Source organism: Bufo bufo, chromosome 2, assembly GCF_905171765.1.
Source record: "Bufo bufo chromosome 2, aBufBuf1.1, whole genome shotgun sequence".
NCBI lineage: Eukaryota > Metazoa > Chordata > Amphibia > Anura > Bufonidae > Bufo > Bufo bufo.
Genome location: NC_053390.1, coordinates 536,718,226 through 536,732,351, shown reverse-complemented (window position 1 = coordinate 536,732,351; position 14,126 = coordinate 536,718,226). Strand labels below are relative to the sequence as shown.

At 43.2% G+C, this 14,126-nt stretch overlaps 1 protein-coding gene across 2 annotated transcripts in view; it reads right to left on the bottom strand.

Moving 5' to 3' along the window:
* HPSE (heparanase) overlaps positions 1–14,126 on the bottom strand; it is a 77,030-nt gene that overhangs the window by 10,832 nt on the left and 52,072 nt on the right. For both annotated transcript variants that reach the window (XM_040418005.1, XM_040418004.1), the window contains one exon: positions 691–797. In XM_040418005.1, coding sequence (XP_040273939.1) covers positions 691–797 — 107 coding nt within the window. The remainder of the gene's footprint in view (positions 1–690; positions 798–14,126) is intronic.

Sequence of the window (14,126 nt, the reverse complement as noted above, 5' to 3'; positions counted from 1 at the left end):
CTTTAGTCTGGCCATGGGCAAGCATTCCTATTGATCAACTTGTTGGGCCCTTACAACAGTCTCTAAGACTTGCCAGCCTTTGCGGTTCTCCTCTATCGCCAACCGACTTTGAGGATTTATCTGCCAGGGTCTGTCTCTTTTTATTGCGCTCCACAGCCAGGCAGACTCCACTTTTCCTGAGACTTAAGTCACTCCCCAGCCTCTGACTTTCACATCCCATCAATGTGCTCCTCAGTGTCTGTCTAGGCCCAGATCTTTGCTCAGTCTCACAGCAGTTTGCACTCACTCTGCCCAATCTCACATCAGGTCAATGTCCACCGTTAAGTAATACATCGTGCACCAGTTATGGCCCCCTCTGTCTAACACATCCAGCAGTATGAGAGTCCACAGATACCATTCCTGACGTCATCAACCAACACAGGAATGGTGACGCCACTAAAATAATGTTTTACCAGTAGTTACTCTATATGCCAGGGGGTACACAGACTCTGTGGGTACAATTAGCATAAACAATGTAGTCCAGTCTTATCATTACAATATCATCACATTTAAAGGCACATTAAAAAAAATTGTATACATTAATTCAAGACATAAAATTACAGCTTTGTAGGAAGGTGAATATGGTTACTTAATCGTTAACTGAAGTTACTCAAATGTTGTACAAAGTAATGGAGGCAGATATTTACTTACATGAAGCCATTAATATAAGTATTTGATAATCCCGGGGATCCTCCACCATATGCTGAGCTGGTCTCTCCCAACCAGACTAACTTTCCTGGAACAGTGTCATTTGCTATCTAAAACAAGAAACCAGCATATAACAAAATATGGGAGTTTAAATGATGAGTGATAATATTCCCACATCGACAGTTCAGTGGCCTCCCGATGGTCTCTGTTTATTAAGCTAGAGCAATGACATGCTATGCTTCCCACAGGTTTATGACAATCACTGGCCACAGCAATGATGCCAGTATATACAGCACATCACCGATTTAGCCAGTGATCAGCTGCCACACTCATACATTACATGCTCATAATCTATGAACCCCTAAAGCTTCTATGTGTATTTACTATGTATGTTCATAAAAAATGAAATTTACAATGGGATAGATGTATTAAGCTCTTTACTGCACAAAATTATTTTTTCAAACATTATAGAAATATCTACAGTGAAAAATATTTTAAATCCTTTTTTGCCTTTTAACAGCTACAAAGAAAGAAAATGAAAAATTCACTAAGGGGTTGTCTCACTTCAGCAAGTGGCATTTATCATGTAGAGAAAGTTACGGTAGTAAAAGGCACTTAGTAATGTATTGTGATTATCCATATTGCTTCCTTTGCTGGCTGGATTCATTTTTCCATCACATTATACACTGCTCGTTTTCATGGTTACGTCCACCCTGCAATCCAGCAGCAGTGGTCATGCTTTAGGACTATAGGAAGAAGCGCTAGCCTCTCTGGTGGCCAGGATCTTGGGAGCACACATAGGTTAGCGCTTTTTCCTATAGTGTGCAAGCATGACCACTGCTGCTGGATTGCAGGGTGGCCTTAACCATGGAAACAAGACGTTTATAAAGTGATGGGAAAATTAATCCTGCCATCAAAGGAAGCAATATGGACAATAACAATACATTAGTAAGTGCCTTGTATTAACTGCCTCTACATAATAAATGCCATTTGCTGAAGTGAGACATCCCCTTTAAGTTGAATACAACAGGTTTTTATTTGGTGTACACAAAGTAGAAACTTCCCATTTGTAAGCAGCCCTTTTATTTTAAAATAAAAACTAACAGTCATCACCCATTATTGCAGGACTCTAGCAACCTTGGTAGCAATCAAGGAAGCAAAGTCAAGTGAGTATTTTTTTTTCAAACTGGCATTGGGAAAAGATGGTACTGGGTGCACCATTGAGAGGGGTGCATTATTACTACAAGGGAGCTCTATAAGGACTGGCAACACTAAACGGGGTACTATAAGTCCTGGGGACACTAACAGGGCATTATACCTACTGGGGCACTATGTGGTGGCATTATAACTCAAGGGGGGGGGCACTATAAGTAGTGGGGACACTGCAGGGGTCACTATAAGTTCTGGAGGCACTACATGAGTGCACTATAATACTAGGGGCACAAAAGGACACATTAGGCTACTTTCACACTAGCGTTCGGGGTTCCGCTTGTGAGTTCCGTTTGAAGGCTCTCACAAGCGGCCCCGAACGGATCCGTACGGCCCCAATGCATTCTGAGTGGATGCGGATCCGCTCAGAATGCATCAGTTTGGCACCGTTTGACCTCCGTTCCGCTCAGCAGGCGGACACCCGAACGCAGCTTGCAGCGTTCGGGTGTCCGCCTGGCCGTGCGGAGCCAAACGGATCCGCCCAGACTTACAATGTAAGTCAATGGGGATGGATCCGTTTGAAGTTGACACAATATGGTGCAATTTCAAACGGATCCGTCCCCCATTGACTTTCAATGTAAAGTCTGGACGGATCCGTCTGACTAACTTTCAGACTTAAAATTTTTTCTGAAAGATAATGCAGACGGATCCGTTCTGAACGGATCCCATCATTTGCATTATAGGAGCGGATCCGTCTGTGCAGACACCAGACGTATCCGCTCCGAACGCAAGTGTGAAAGTAGCCTTATACATATTGGGGGCACTACAAAGAGGTGTTATACCTACTGGTGGCACAACGGGGGAGGGGTGGGGGGAATTATACCCATTAGTGGCACTACAGGGGATTTATACTTACTGAGGGTCCTATGGGTTGCATTATAACTACTGGGGGTACCAAAAAAGGGCATAACAACTACTAGGGGGACTATAGAGAGCATTATACCTACTAAGGGTATTTTAGTGGGCATTATAGCTACTGGGTGTACTACACGGGGCCATTATAATTATTGGGGCACTACATGGGGCCATTATAATTATGAGGGCACTATAGGAGGCATTATATCTACTGGGGGTACTAGAGACGGCATTATAACAATTTGGAGCACTATTCTAACTATAGGGACTACTGGGTTATTATCACTACTGGAGACTCTACAAGGTGGTGTAATAACTACTGGAGGTTCTACAAGGGGCAATATAACTACTGGGGCACTATTAGGGGCCATTAAAATTACTGGGAGCACAATAGGAGGCATTCTAACTAGTGGGGTACTAGAACCACCGGGGGATCTACATGGGGCATTATGGAGGGGCCTTATTGCTACTGGGGGCACTCATTTCCCTGTATGGCAGCCAATGACTTCCCAGGGAGTCACCCCAGCCACACAGCTATCTCCGTGCTTTGAACTCCTGCGAGAAATTGCCATCACAAATTTTTCATTTGTCATTGTCATTATTACTACTGGGAGCACTTTGGGGAGATTTATCACTACTGGGGGCACTATGGGGTATTATTACTACTATGGTTTCTGTGGGTGAATTCATTTTATTGGGCACAATATGGAAGGCACTAATACTATAGGGACACTTTCGAGGAGCATTATCATTGTAGGGGGCACTACAGTTAATTAGAGAACTCTAGGAGAAGATTATTACTATTGGTGGGACTATTAGGAGCACTTTGGAGACTATGTATGGCACTGTTATCTCTACAGAATAATATTTGAGGACATTGGGGAGCACAGAGGGCACGGTATTGGGGGAAGCAGCAAGATAAACAGTGTTTTGGCACCAGGATCGAAAAGTGAGGAATCTAAGATGTCTGTGTGGTAAACTCTGCAGAGACAAATTGTGAAAGATGTTGTCATGTGTTGAATGGAGAAGATGCAGAAAGAGAACATCTACATCAGAGACATCACTGGATATAAGAGGTATGTGGTGCTGTATTCTTCTGTCCAAGTACTGTGGTAGGTGGAAGGGGGAGATTGGGGCTTGTGCCCCGATTCTTTTGAGACCCTAGCAATGTCCCTTTTAGCAGTGCTCCATGAAAAGAATGTCATGAAGAAAGAGTGTGCCTTGTTTGTCACTTATAGATGACAAGTTTTATGAGCAAAAAGTTCAGATGAGATTGCATAATGTGAATGCTATGTGATATTCTGCACTCACTATGGAATCTAAGTCACAAATCATGGCATACGTCATATTTGTGCTATATTTTGAATTTTTTCTTGTTGCTCGAAAGGTTTTGAAAAATGTTGAGAACACATGGTAGCACTTGATAAATTAAACAGATTAGGCTACTTTCACACTAGCGTATTTTGCGGATCCGTCATGGATCTGCAAAAACGCTTACGTTACAATAATACAACCGCATGCATCCATCATGAACAGATACAGTTGTATTATGTTGTCTATAGCCATGACGGATTAGTCTTGAACACCATTGAAAGTCAATGGGGGATGGATCAGTTTTCTATTGTGTCAGAGAAAGCGGATCCGTCCTTATTGACTTACATTGTGTGCCAGGATGTTTGGCTCTGCTTCGTCAGGCGGACAGCAAAACGCTGCAGGCAGCGTCTTGGTGTCGGCCTCCAGAGCGGAATGGTGACTGAACGGAGTCAAACTGATGCATTCTGAGCGGATCCTTTTCTATTCAGAATGCATTAAGGCAAAACTGATCCGTTTTGGACCGCTTGTGAGAGCCCTGAACGGATCTCACAAACTGAAAGCCAAAACGCCAGTGTGAAAGTAGCCTTAATCATTACCTGTAAAAAAAAAAAATGCAGCTAACTGTAATGCTAACCTATGCCAACTGCGCAGGTAAAGATTTAATTTTCAGTCTTTAAGGACAGTCCAAGATGCACCAAATTTAATAAGAGGCCTGCACTTTTTAATAGATTTGATTCAGTTTATTAAAAAAAAATCTTGATAAATGTGGGCAATAGTTGTACTATTTCCTAGAACCCAAAGGAACCACATCTTTGAAAAAAGACCATGCAGCTAGTTCACGGTTTTTCAACTTCCTATCAAATATTGGAGCTGTAAAGGGACACTTCCATCAAAAAACTTTTATTACATATTAACAACCTATCTCTCAGTCAGGCCATGACTGTAGCTGGGTTATGTGTGTGACTCAATTAGCCAATCACACATTACACCAGGCATCCTCAACCTGCGGCCCTCCAGCTGTTGCAAAACTACAACTCCCAGCATGCCCGAACAGCCTACAGGTATCAGCGTACAGCAGGGCATTGTGGGAGTTGTAGTTTTACAACAGCTGGAGGGCCGCAGTTTGAGGATGCCTGCATTACACTAATCAATGCAATGCTATTCTTTGAGCATTTTTATATAGGCCTATCAAGAGAACATTAAAGCTGTCTTACTGGCATCCCAATTCTACATCTACTATTATAATGAGGATTATCTGTAGATAACACATTCCCCTCACAGCAGTAGTAAACTGACAATGGATTACCTATCTTTAAAAGAGGTTTTGTGCAGACTCTAACAGAAGGCTAAAATGAAAAAGTAAAACAAAGATTGTAAAAGTAAAATTGTTTTATATGAATATTGTTTTTACAAAATACCTCTTTCTGATGTAAGTGTCCCTTTAAGAAGTTTTCCTACAGACCCAACAAATTTCCTTCCTCTTTTAAAAGTGCAGATTGAAACCTTTCTTACCTTAAATACTTCCCCCTCCCCCCACTCAATCATTAAATTATTTCTCTATCTCTTTAAAGGGGGCAAATTAAAAAGACAACATAGGGGATAAATATCTGATCGGTGAGGGTTTCACCGCCGGGGCCCTGATAATCACGAGAAAGAGAGCCCCCAAATGCATGGATTGTCCGGTCGAAAATATCTGCTTTAGTGCCAGTCTATTTACCCTCTGCTGGATATAGCCGAATACAGTGCTCAATATCTATGGCAGTCCCATTGAACGTGAACGGAGCTGCATTTAAAAGGGTTTTCCGAGATTTTAATACTGATGACCTATCCTCTGGATAGGGATGTACATTGTATGGGGCTGAGCTGTGCCTAGGTCACATTACCGATGAATGTGTCTTCAAGCTGAGAGAAGGCCGTGGCGCTGCCTTTTCAAACAGCCAATCAGGATGGGTCCTGGGTGTCAGACCCCCACCGATCTGATGACCTTTAAAAGGAGAAAACTGTCACAGACGTACCGAGACATACGGACGTCCTGGTAACAGTGAGTGGCAGGAGATCTGTGAGACTGGTAACACGTGGTTTGATCTGACAGGTTTTCCTTGTGGATCAATAGGTGCCTGTGTTGTTTCTGGTAATGGCCACTCCCCTTGCCTCCTGGTGTTGCTTATGTGGTCATTTAACCTTCCTTATTTATAGTTGCTTCTCCCACTATGCTGTGGGGTTTATAGCTTCTGTGCCTGTGGATCGTTTGTGGTTAAATGTCGGCTGAGTTCCTAATGCTTCTATAGCCTCTTTGAAGTTAAATCTTTTCCTTTCCCTTTTGTATTTTCTTTGGGTTTTGTGTGTTGCATTTTCCTATTGTTTTTATTAGGCCTGTAGTAGACTCCTGTTCGTCCTTCCTTTTGAAGGAACAGGTAGTCTTGTCCCTGCCATTAGTACCAGGGTCCTATAGGGATAGATAGGACTCTAGGTATTCCTATGTATGAACTCTACCTACCTTTGGGGTCTGTTCATACTGGTAGTCAGTCAGGATTTTGGTTAGGGTTTTCACTAGAAGGTGTCCATCTTCCTTCCCTAGTTCTCAGGACTGATTCCCTGTTTCCTCCTTCCCTTCTATGCTCGGTGTGGTGTTTCTGTCCCTCACCGAAGCGTGACAACTCCTTTATCCAGTTCCAGACCACATCTTGACTATATACATCCAGGCAGTCCATGCTTATCTCTGCAAGGACATCCCTGCCTTTTCCATCTCTGTATATGGAAGTCAAAAAGTGGCTGGAGCCAGATATCTGCATAAGCTGCTGTATCTAAGCAGACCCAGATCAGCTCTGCAGTGGGGCCTTACAGGGGCTAATATGTTAGCGTCAGTTACAAGAAAAATAAAGGACAACACATTTTGGGGGTCATTTATTAAGACTTAAAAAGCCCTATATCTGGCGCAAGCATCTACATACAGTGAGGAACAGAAGTATTTGAACGCCCTGCGATTTTGCAACTTCTTCCACTTAGAAATCATGGAGGGGTCTGAAATTCACATTTTAGGTGCATTCCCAATCTGAGAGACAGAATATAAAATAAAAAAAATAAATCACATTGTATGATTTTTAAAGAATGTATTTGTCTTGCACTGCTGAACATAAGTATTTGAACACCTAAGAAACAGCAAGAATTCTGGCTCTCAAAGACCTGTTACTGTGCCTTTAAAAAGTCCACCTCTACTCCACTCATTAATCTAACTTAGTAGTACCTGTCTGAGCTCTCTAAAGACACCTGTCCACCCCACAGTCAGTCAGATGCCAACTACTACCATGGGCAAGACCAAAGAGCTGTCAAAGGACACCAGAGACAAAATTGTGGACCTCCACAAGGCTGGTAAGGGCTACGGGGCAATTGCCAAGCAGCTTGGTGAAAATAGATCAACTGTTGGAGCAATTGTTAGAAAATGGAAGAGGCTAAAGACGACTATCAGTCTCCCTCGGACTGGGGCTCCAAGCAAGATCTCTCCTCGTGGGGTATCACTGATGATAAGAAAGGTGAGGAATCATCCCAGAACTACAAGGGAGGAGCTGGCCAATGACATGAAGAGAGCTGGGACCACAGTTTCAAAGGTCACTGTTGGTAGAACACTATGCCGTCATGGTTTTAAATCCTGCATTGCACGGAAGGTTCCCCTGCTCAAGTCAACATGTAGTGTTGAGCGAACTTCTGTTTTAAGTTCGGCGTCTAAAGTTCGGCTTCCGTTTAGCGGAGAATCCCGATATGGATTCCGAATTCCGTTGTGGTCCATGGTAGCGGAATGAATAATGGCCGATTATTGATTCCGCTACCACGGACCACAACGGAATTCGGAATCCATATCAGGATTCTCCGCTAACCGGAAGCCGAACTTTAGACGCCGAACTTAAAACAGAAGTTCGCTCAACACTAATTACATGTCCAAGCCCGTCTGAACTTTGCCAATGACCATCTGGATGTTCCAGAGGAGACATGAGAGAAAGTCATGCGGTCAGATGAGACCAAAGTAGAACTTTTTGGTCTAAACTTCACTCGTCGTGTTTGGAGGAAAAAGAAGGATGAGTTGCATCCCAAGAACACCATCCCTACTGTGAAGCAAGGGGGGTGTTAACATCATGCTTTGGGGGTGCTTTTCTGGAAAGGGGACAGGACGACTGCACTGTATTAAGGAGAGGATGAATGGGGACATTTATTGTGAGATTTTGAGCAACAACCTTCTTCCCTCAGTCAGAGCATTGAAGATGGGTCATGGCTGGGTCTTCCAACATGACAGCGACCCAAAGCACACAGCCAGGATAACCAAGGAGTGGCTCCGTAAGAAGCATATCAAGGTTCTGGAGTGGCCTAGCCAGTCTCCAGACCTAAATCCAATAGAACATCTTTGGAGGGAGCTGAAACTTCGTGTTGCTCAGTGACAGCCCCGAAACCTGACAGATCTAGAGGAGCTCTGAGTGGAGGAGTGGGTCAAAATCCCTGTTGCAGTGTGTGCAAACCTGGTCAAGAACTACAGGAAACGTTTGACCTCTGTAACTGCAAACAAAGGCTCTGTACCGAATATTAACACTGATTTTCTCAGGTGTTCAAATACTTATGTTCAGCAGTGCAAGACAAATAAATTCTTTAAAAATCATACAATGTGATTTCCTGAATTTTTTTTTTATTCTATCGCTCAGAGTAGGAATACACCTACAATGTGAATTTCAGACCCCTCCATGATTTCTAAGTGGGAGAACTTGCAAAATCGCAGGCATAGAAAATAATGCCCGAGACATGTCTGCCGGCCTGTCTCCTTTCCCGCTCATGCCAAGCCCATTTTTTTTAGACCTGGCGTGAGTGGGGAAAAGTCACCTAATATAGGGAGTATTTCAGGATAATAAATAACCCCCTTAATGTTTAATTCCCTCCCAAATATCTTTTATGACCTTATGGGAGGCACAAAGTGTAAAATAAAAATGTAACATCGGCTGCTGTGCGCCGCTATTCCCCTGCTTACCGCCGCGGTCTCGGCTACAGCATGGTTGCTGCTTGTTTCCTGCAGCATTTCCATAAGGCCCGGTGCGCATCACATCTTGTGCTTTATGGGTTGGATCATGTAACCTCGCTCACCAATCCTAGCCCTCCTGCACATATATAAGTGGCTCAGCCCCCTTCCCAGATGCCTCAGTGTCAAGGTCCTTGTGTACTGTTAAGGTTTCCGATATCTGCTTGTGTTCCTGTGTTTCTAACTCATGTTTACCTGGACTCTGCTACCTGTTTGATCCCTGCCTGCCTCGACTATCCTGTTGCCGATCCGGATTGCCTGACCTGTACCTGTGCAGCCTTCCCTAACCTGTTGTCTGTTTGACTTCCCCTCTGCCTCATCCTTCGGTCCTGCATTGTTGCTCCTGGTTACGACTCAGCCTGCTAACAACGCCTGTACCTCTGGTACCTCGCTCATATACCTCCTGGTCCGACAGGACCAGCTGCCTTGTGTGCTAATCCTCCTTAAGAGGTAGCAACCTGGTGTTCCCCTCGGGAAAGTCTATCTCCACCATCAGAGATACTGTGAAGATCTAGGGGTTCACTTAGACAACGTACTTGGAGGCGGTAGGACATGTGGCACAGTGGATTCACACCCGCTGGTTCGTGACAAAAAAAATACAGTCAAAATTTAAAAAAGATTATATCCCCGGCCCCGTTGTCCATAACTCATTTGTCTACTATATCAACATGACATGATTTATGAAAAGAGGACATAATTTTAAAGAAATATTTTACTTCATGCTAGTAAAAATGTGAAAAACAGACAATTTTTCCACTATTTTTAAAACATTTTGTCCCTAGTTATAAGAAATGAAAAAAAAAAAATTTAAAAAAATTATATAAAAATAAAGCTCCATTTATGACTGAAAAAAAGGCGCTAAATTTATTTACATATCCGAACAGAAGAAAAAAAAAAGGTTATTGCTTTCAAAGATGCAGGTACTAAAAAAAAAAAAAAAAAAAAGAAAAATGTGTCTGGTCATTAACCCCCCTAGTGACCAGGCCCTTTTTTACAAATCGGCACTCCACAACTTTAACGGTTTATTGCTCGGTCATGCAACTTACCACCCAAATGAATTTTACCTCCTTTTCTTCTCACTAATAGAGCTTTCATTTGGTGGTATTTCATTGCTGCTGACATTTTTACTTTTTTTTGTTATTAATCGAAATTTACTGTTTTTTTTTTTTTGCAAAAAAATGACATTTTTCCCTTTCAGTTGTAAAATTTTGCAAAAAAAACGACATCCATATATAAATTTTTCTCTAAATTTATTGTTCTACATGTCTTTGATTAAAAAAAAATGTTTGGGTAAAAAAAAAATGGTTTGGGTAAAAGTTATAGCGTTTACAAACTATGGTACAAAAATGTGAATTTCCGCTTTTTGAAGCAGCTCTGACTTTCTGAGCACCTGTCATGTTTCCTGAGGTTCTACAATGGCCAGACAGTACAAACACCCCACAAATGACCCCATTTCGGAAAGTAGACACCCTAAGGAATTCCCTTTGCCCACCTAGGCTGCAAAAAAGTGTCACACATGTGGTATTGCCGTACTCAGGAGAAGTTGGGCAATGTTTTTTGGGGTGTCATTTTACATATACCCATGCTGGGTGAGAGAAATATCTTGGCAAAAGACAACTTTTCCCAATTTTTTATGCAAAGTTGGCATTTGACCAAGATATTTATCTCACCCAGCATGGGTATATGTAAAATGACACCCCAAAACACATTGCCCAACCTCTCCTGAGTACGGCAATACCACATGTGTGACACTTTTTTGCAGCCTAGGTGGGCAAAGGGGCCCACATTCCAAAGAGCACCTTTAGGATTTCACAGGTCATTTTTTACACATTTTGATTTCAAACTACTTACCACACATTAGGGCCCCTAGAATGCCAGGGCAGTATAACTACCCCACAAGTGACCCCATTTTGGAAAGAAGACACCCCAAGGTATTCCGTGAGGGGCATGGCGAGTTCCTAGAATTTTTTATCACAAGTTAGCGGAAAACGATATATTTTTTTTTTTCTTACAAAGTCTCATATTCCACTAACTTGTGACAAAAAATAAAAACTTCCATGAACTCACTAGGCCCATCACGAAATACCTGGGGGTGTCTTCTTTCCAAAATGGGGTCACTTGTGGGGTAGTTATACTGCCCTGGCATTTTAGGGGCCCGAATGCGTGAGAAGTAGTTTGAAATCAAAATCTGTAAAAAATGGCCGGTGAAATCCGAAAGGTGCTCTTTGGAATGTGGGCCCCTTTGCCCACCTAGGCTGCAAAAAAGTGTCACACATGTGGTATTGCCGTACTCAGGAGAAGTTGGGCAATGTTTTCTGGGGTGTCATTTTACATATACCCATGCTGGGTGAGAGAAATATCTTGGCAAAAGACAACTTTTCCCATTTTTTTATACAAAGTTGGCATTTGACCAAGATATTTATCTCACCCAGCATGGGTATATGTAAAATGACACCCCAAAACACATTCCCCAACTTCTCCTGAGTACGGCAATACCAGATGTGTGACACTTTTTTGCAGACTAGATGCGCAAAGGGGCCCACATTCCTTTTAGGAGGGCATTTTTAGACATTTGGATCCCAGACTTCTTCTCAAGCTTTAGGGCCCCTAAAATGCCAGGGCAGTATAAATACCCCACATGTGACCCCATTTTGGAAAGAAGACACCTCAAGGTATTCAATGAGGGGCATGGCGAGTTCATAGAATTTTTTTTTTTTTTGCCACAAGTTAGCGGAAATTGATTTTATTTTGTTTTTTCTCACAAAGTCTCCCTTTCCGCTAACTTGGGACAAAAATGTCAATCTTTCATGGACTCAATATGCCCCTCAGCGAATACCTTGGGGTGTCTACTTTCCGAAATGGGGTCACATGTGGGGTATTTATACTGCCCTGGCATTTTAGGGGCCCTAAAGCGTGAGAAGAAGTCTGGAATATAAATGTCTAAAAAAAAATTACGCATTTGGATTCCGTGAGGTTCATGTGAGATTTTATTTTTTGACACAAGTTAGTGGAATATGAGACTTTGTAAGAAAAAAATAAAAATAAAAAATTTCCGCTAAGGCTACTTTCACACTAGCGTTCGGAGCGGATCCGTCTGATGTTTCATCAGACGGATCCGCTCCGATAATGCAGACGTTTGCATCCGTTCAAAACGGATCCGTCTGCATTATTACTTAGAAAATTTTCTAAGTCTGAAAGTAGCCTGAGCGGATCCGTTCAGACTTTACATTGAAAGTCAATGGGGAACGGATCCGCTTGAAGATTGAGCCATATAGTGTCATCTTCAAGCGGATCCGTCCCCATTGACTTCCATTATAAGTCTGGACGGATCCGCTCACCTCCGCACGGCCAGGCGGACACCCGAACGCTGCAAGCAGCGTTCAGGTGTCCGCTCACTGAGCGGAGCGGAGGCTGAGCGCTGGCAGGCGGATGCATTCTCAGTGGATCCGCCTCCACTGAGAATGCATTAGGGCCAGACGGATGCGTTCGGGGCCGCTCGTGAGCCCCTTCAAACGGAGCGCACGAACGGACACCCAAACGCTAGTGTGAAAGTAGCCTAACTTGGGCCAAAAAAATGTCTGAATGGAGCCTTACAGGGGGGTGATCAATGACAGGGGGGTGATCAATGACAGGGGGGTGATCAGGGAGTCTATATGGGGTGATCACCCCCCTGTCATTGATCACCCCCCCTGTAAGGTTCCATTCAGACGTCCATATGTTTTTTACGGATCCACGGATACATGGATCGGATCCGCAAAACACATACGGACATCTGAATGGAGCCTTACAGGGGGGGTGATCAATGACAGGGGGGTGATCAGGGAGTCTATATGGGGTGATCACCCCCCTGTCATTGATCACCCCCCTGTAAGGCTCCATTCAGACGTCCGTATGATTTTTACGGATCCACGGATACATGGATCGGATCCGCAAAACACATACAGACATCTGAATGGAGCCTTACAGGGGGGTGATCAATGACAGCGGGGTGATCAGGGAGTCTATATGGGGTGATCAGGGGTGATCAGGGGTTAATAAGTGACAGGGGGGGGGGGTGTAGTGTAGTGGTGTTTGGTGCTACTTATTACTGAGCTGCCTGTGTCCTCTGGTGGTCGATCCAAGCAAAAGGGACCACCAGAGGACCAGGTAGCAGGTATATTAGACGCTGTTATCAAAACAGCGTCTAATATACCTGTTAGGGGTTAAAAAAATCGCATCTACAGCCTGCCAGCGAACGATCGCCGCTGGCAGGCTGAAGATCCACTCGCTTACCTTCCGATCCTGTGAGCGTGCGCGCCTGTGTGCGCGCGTTCACAGGAAATCTCGGCTCACGCGAGATGACGCCAATCGGCGTTAGTGTAGCCTGGGAGCGCCGCAGCAATGACGCCTTTCGGCGTTAGTGTAGCGGGAAGTGGTTAAGGGGTGTATATAGTCTGTTGGAAAAAAAAATGTGAAGAAAAATTTTAACAATAGCTAGGTCCTGAAGGCCCAAAATAGGCAGTGTCAGAACTTTTGAGTATAAAGAGTCCATCATATAAGGCTTATACAGGTATATGAATAGGAACATTAAGAGAAGCCATTTTGGTCTAATTTTGTCTTATTCAAGAGGGTAATATAAGTTCAAGCCCTTGTGAATTTAGAATCACTAACTGGAGATTAGACTTGTGTAAGACTTTTGTTTATAAAACTTAGGAGGGTTTGCATAGTCTGCTCTTGTGTGAGAAGAAATTTAGACAGGTCTAATAAAATGTATTTACCCAGATAAGACACTGAAGTAGAAATGTGTGAGTTTTAGGTTAGTTGAAATGGATAGAAAGAGACTAATTTTCTTTGGAGTTTTTATATTAATAAATGTATGAGTGGATTTAGATTTTTATATCATCGATTTAAATGTGTGTTTTATATAACTAAGAGTGTGGTAATTATAAATATATTCATTTTAGGCCTCATGCACACGACCGTTGTTCGGGTCCGCATCCGAGACGCAGTTTTTGCGGCTCGGGTGCGG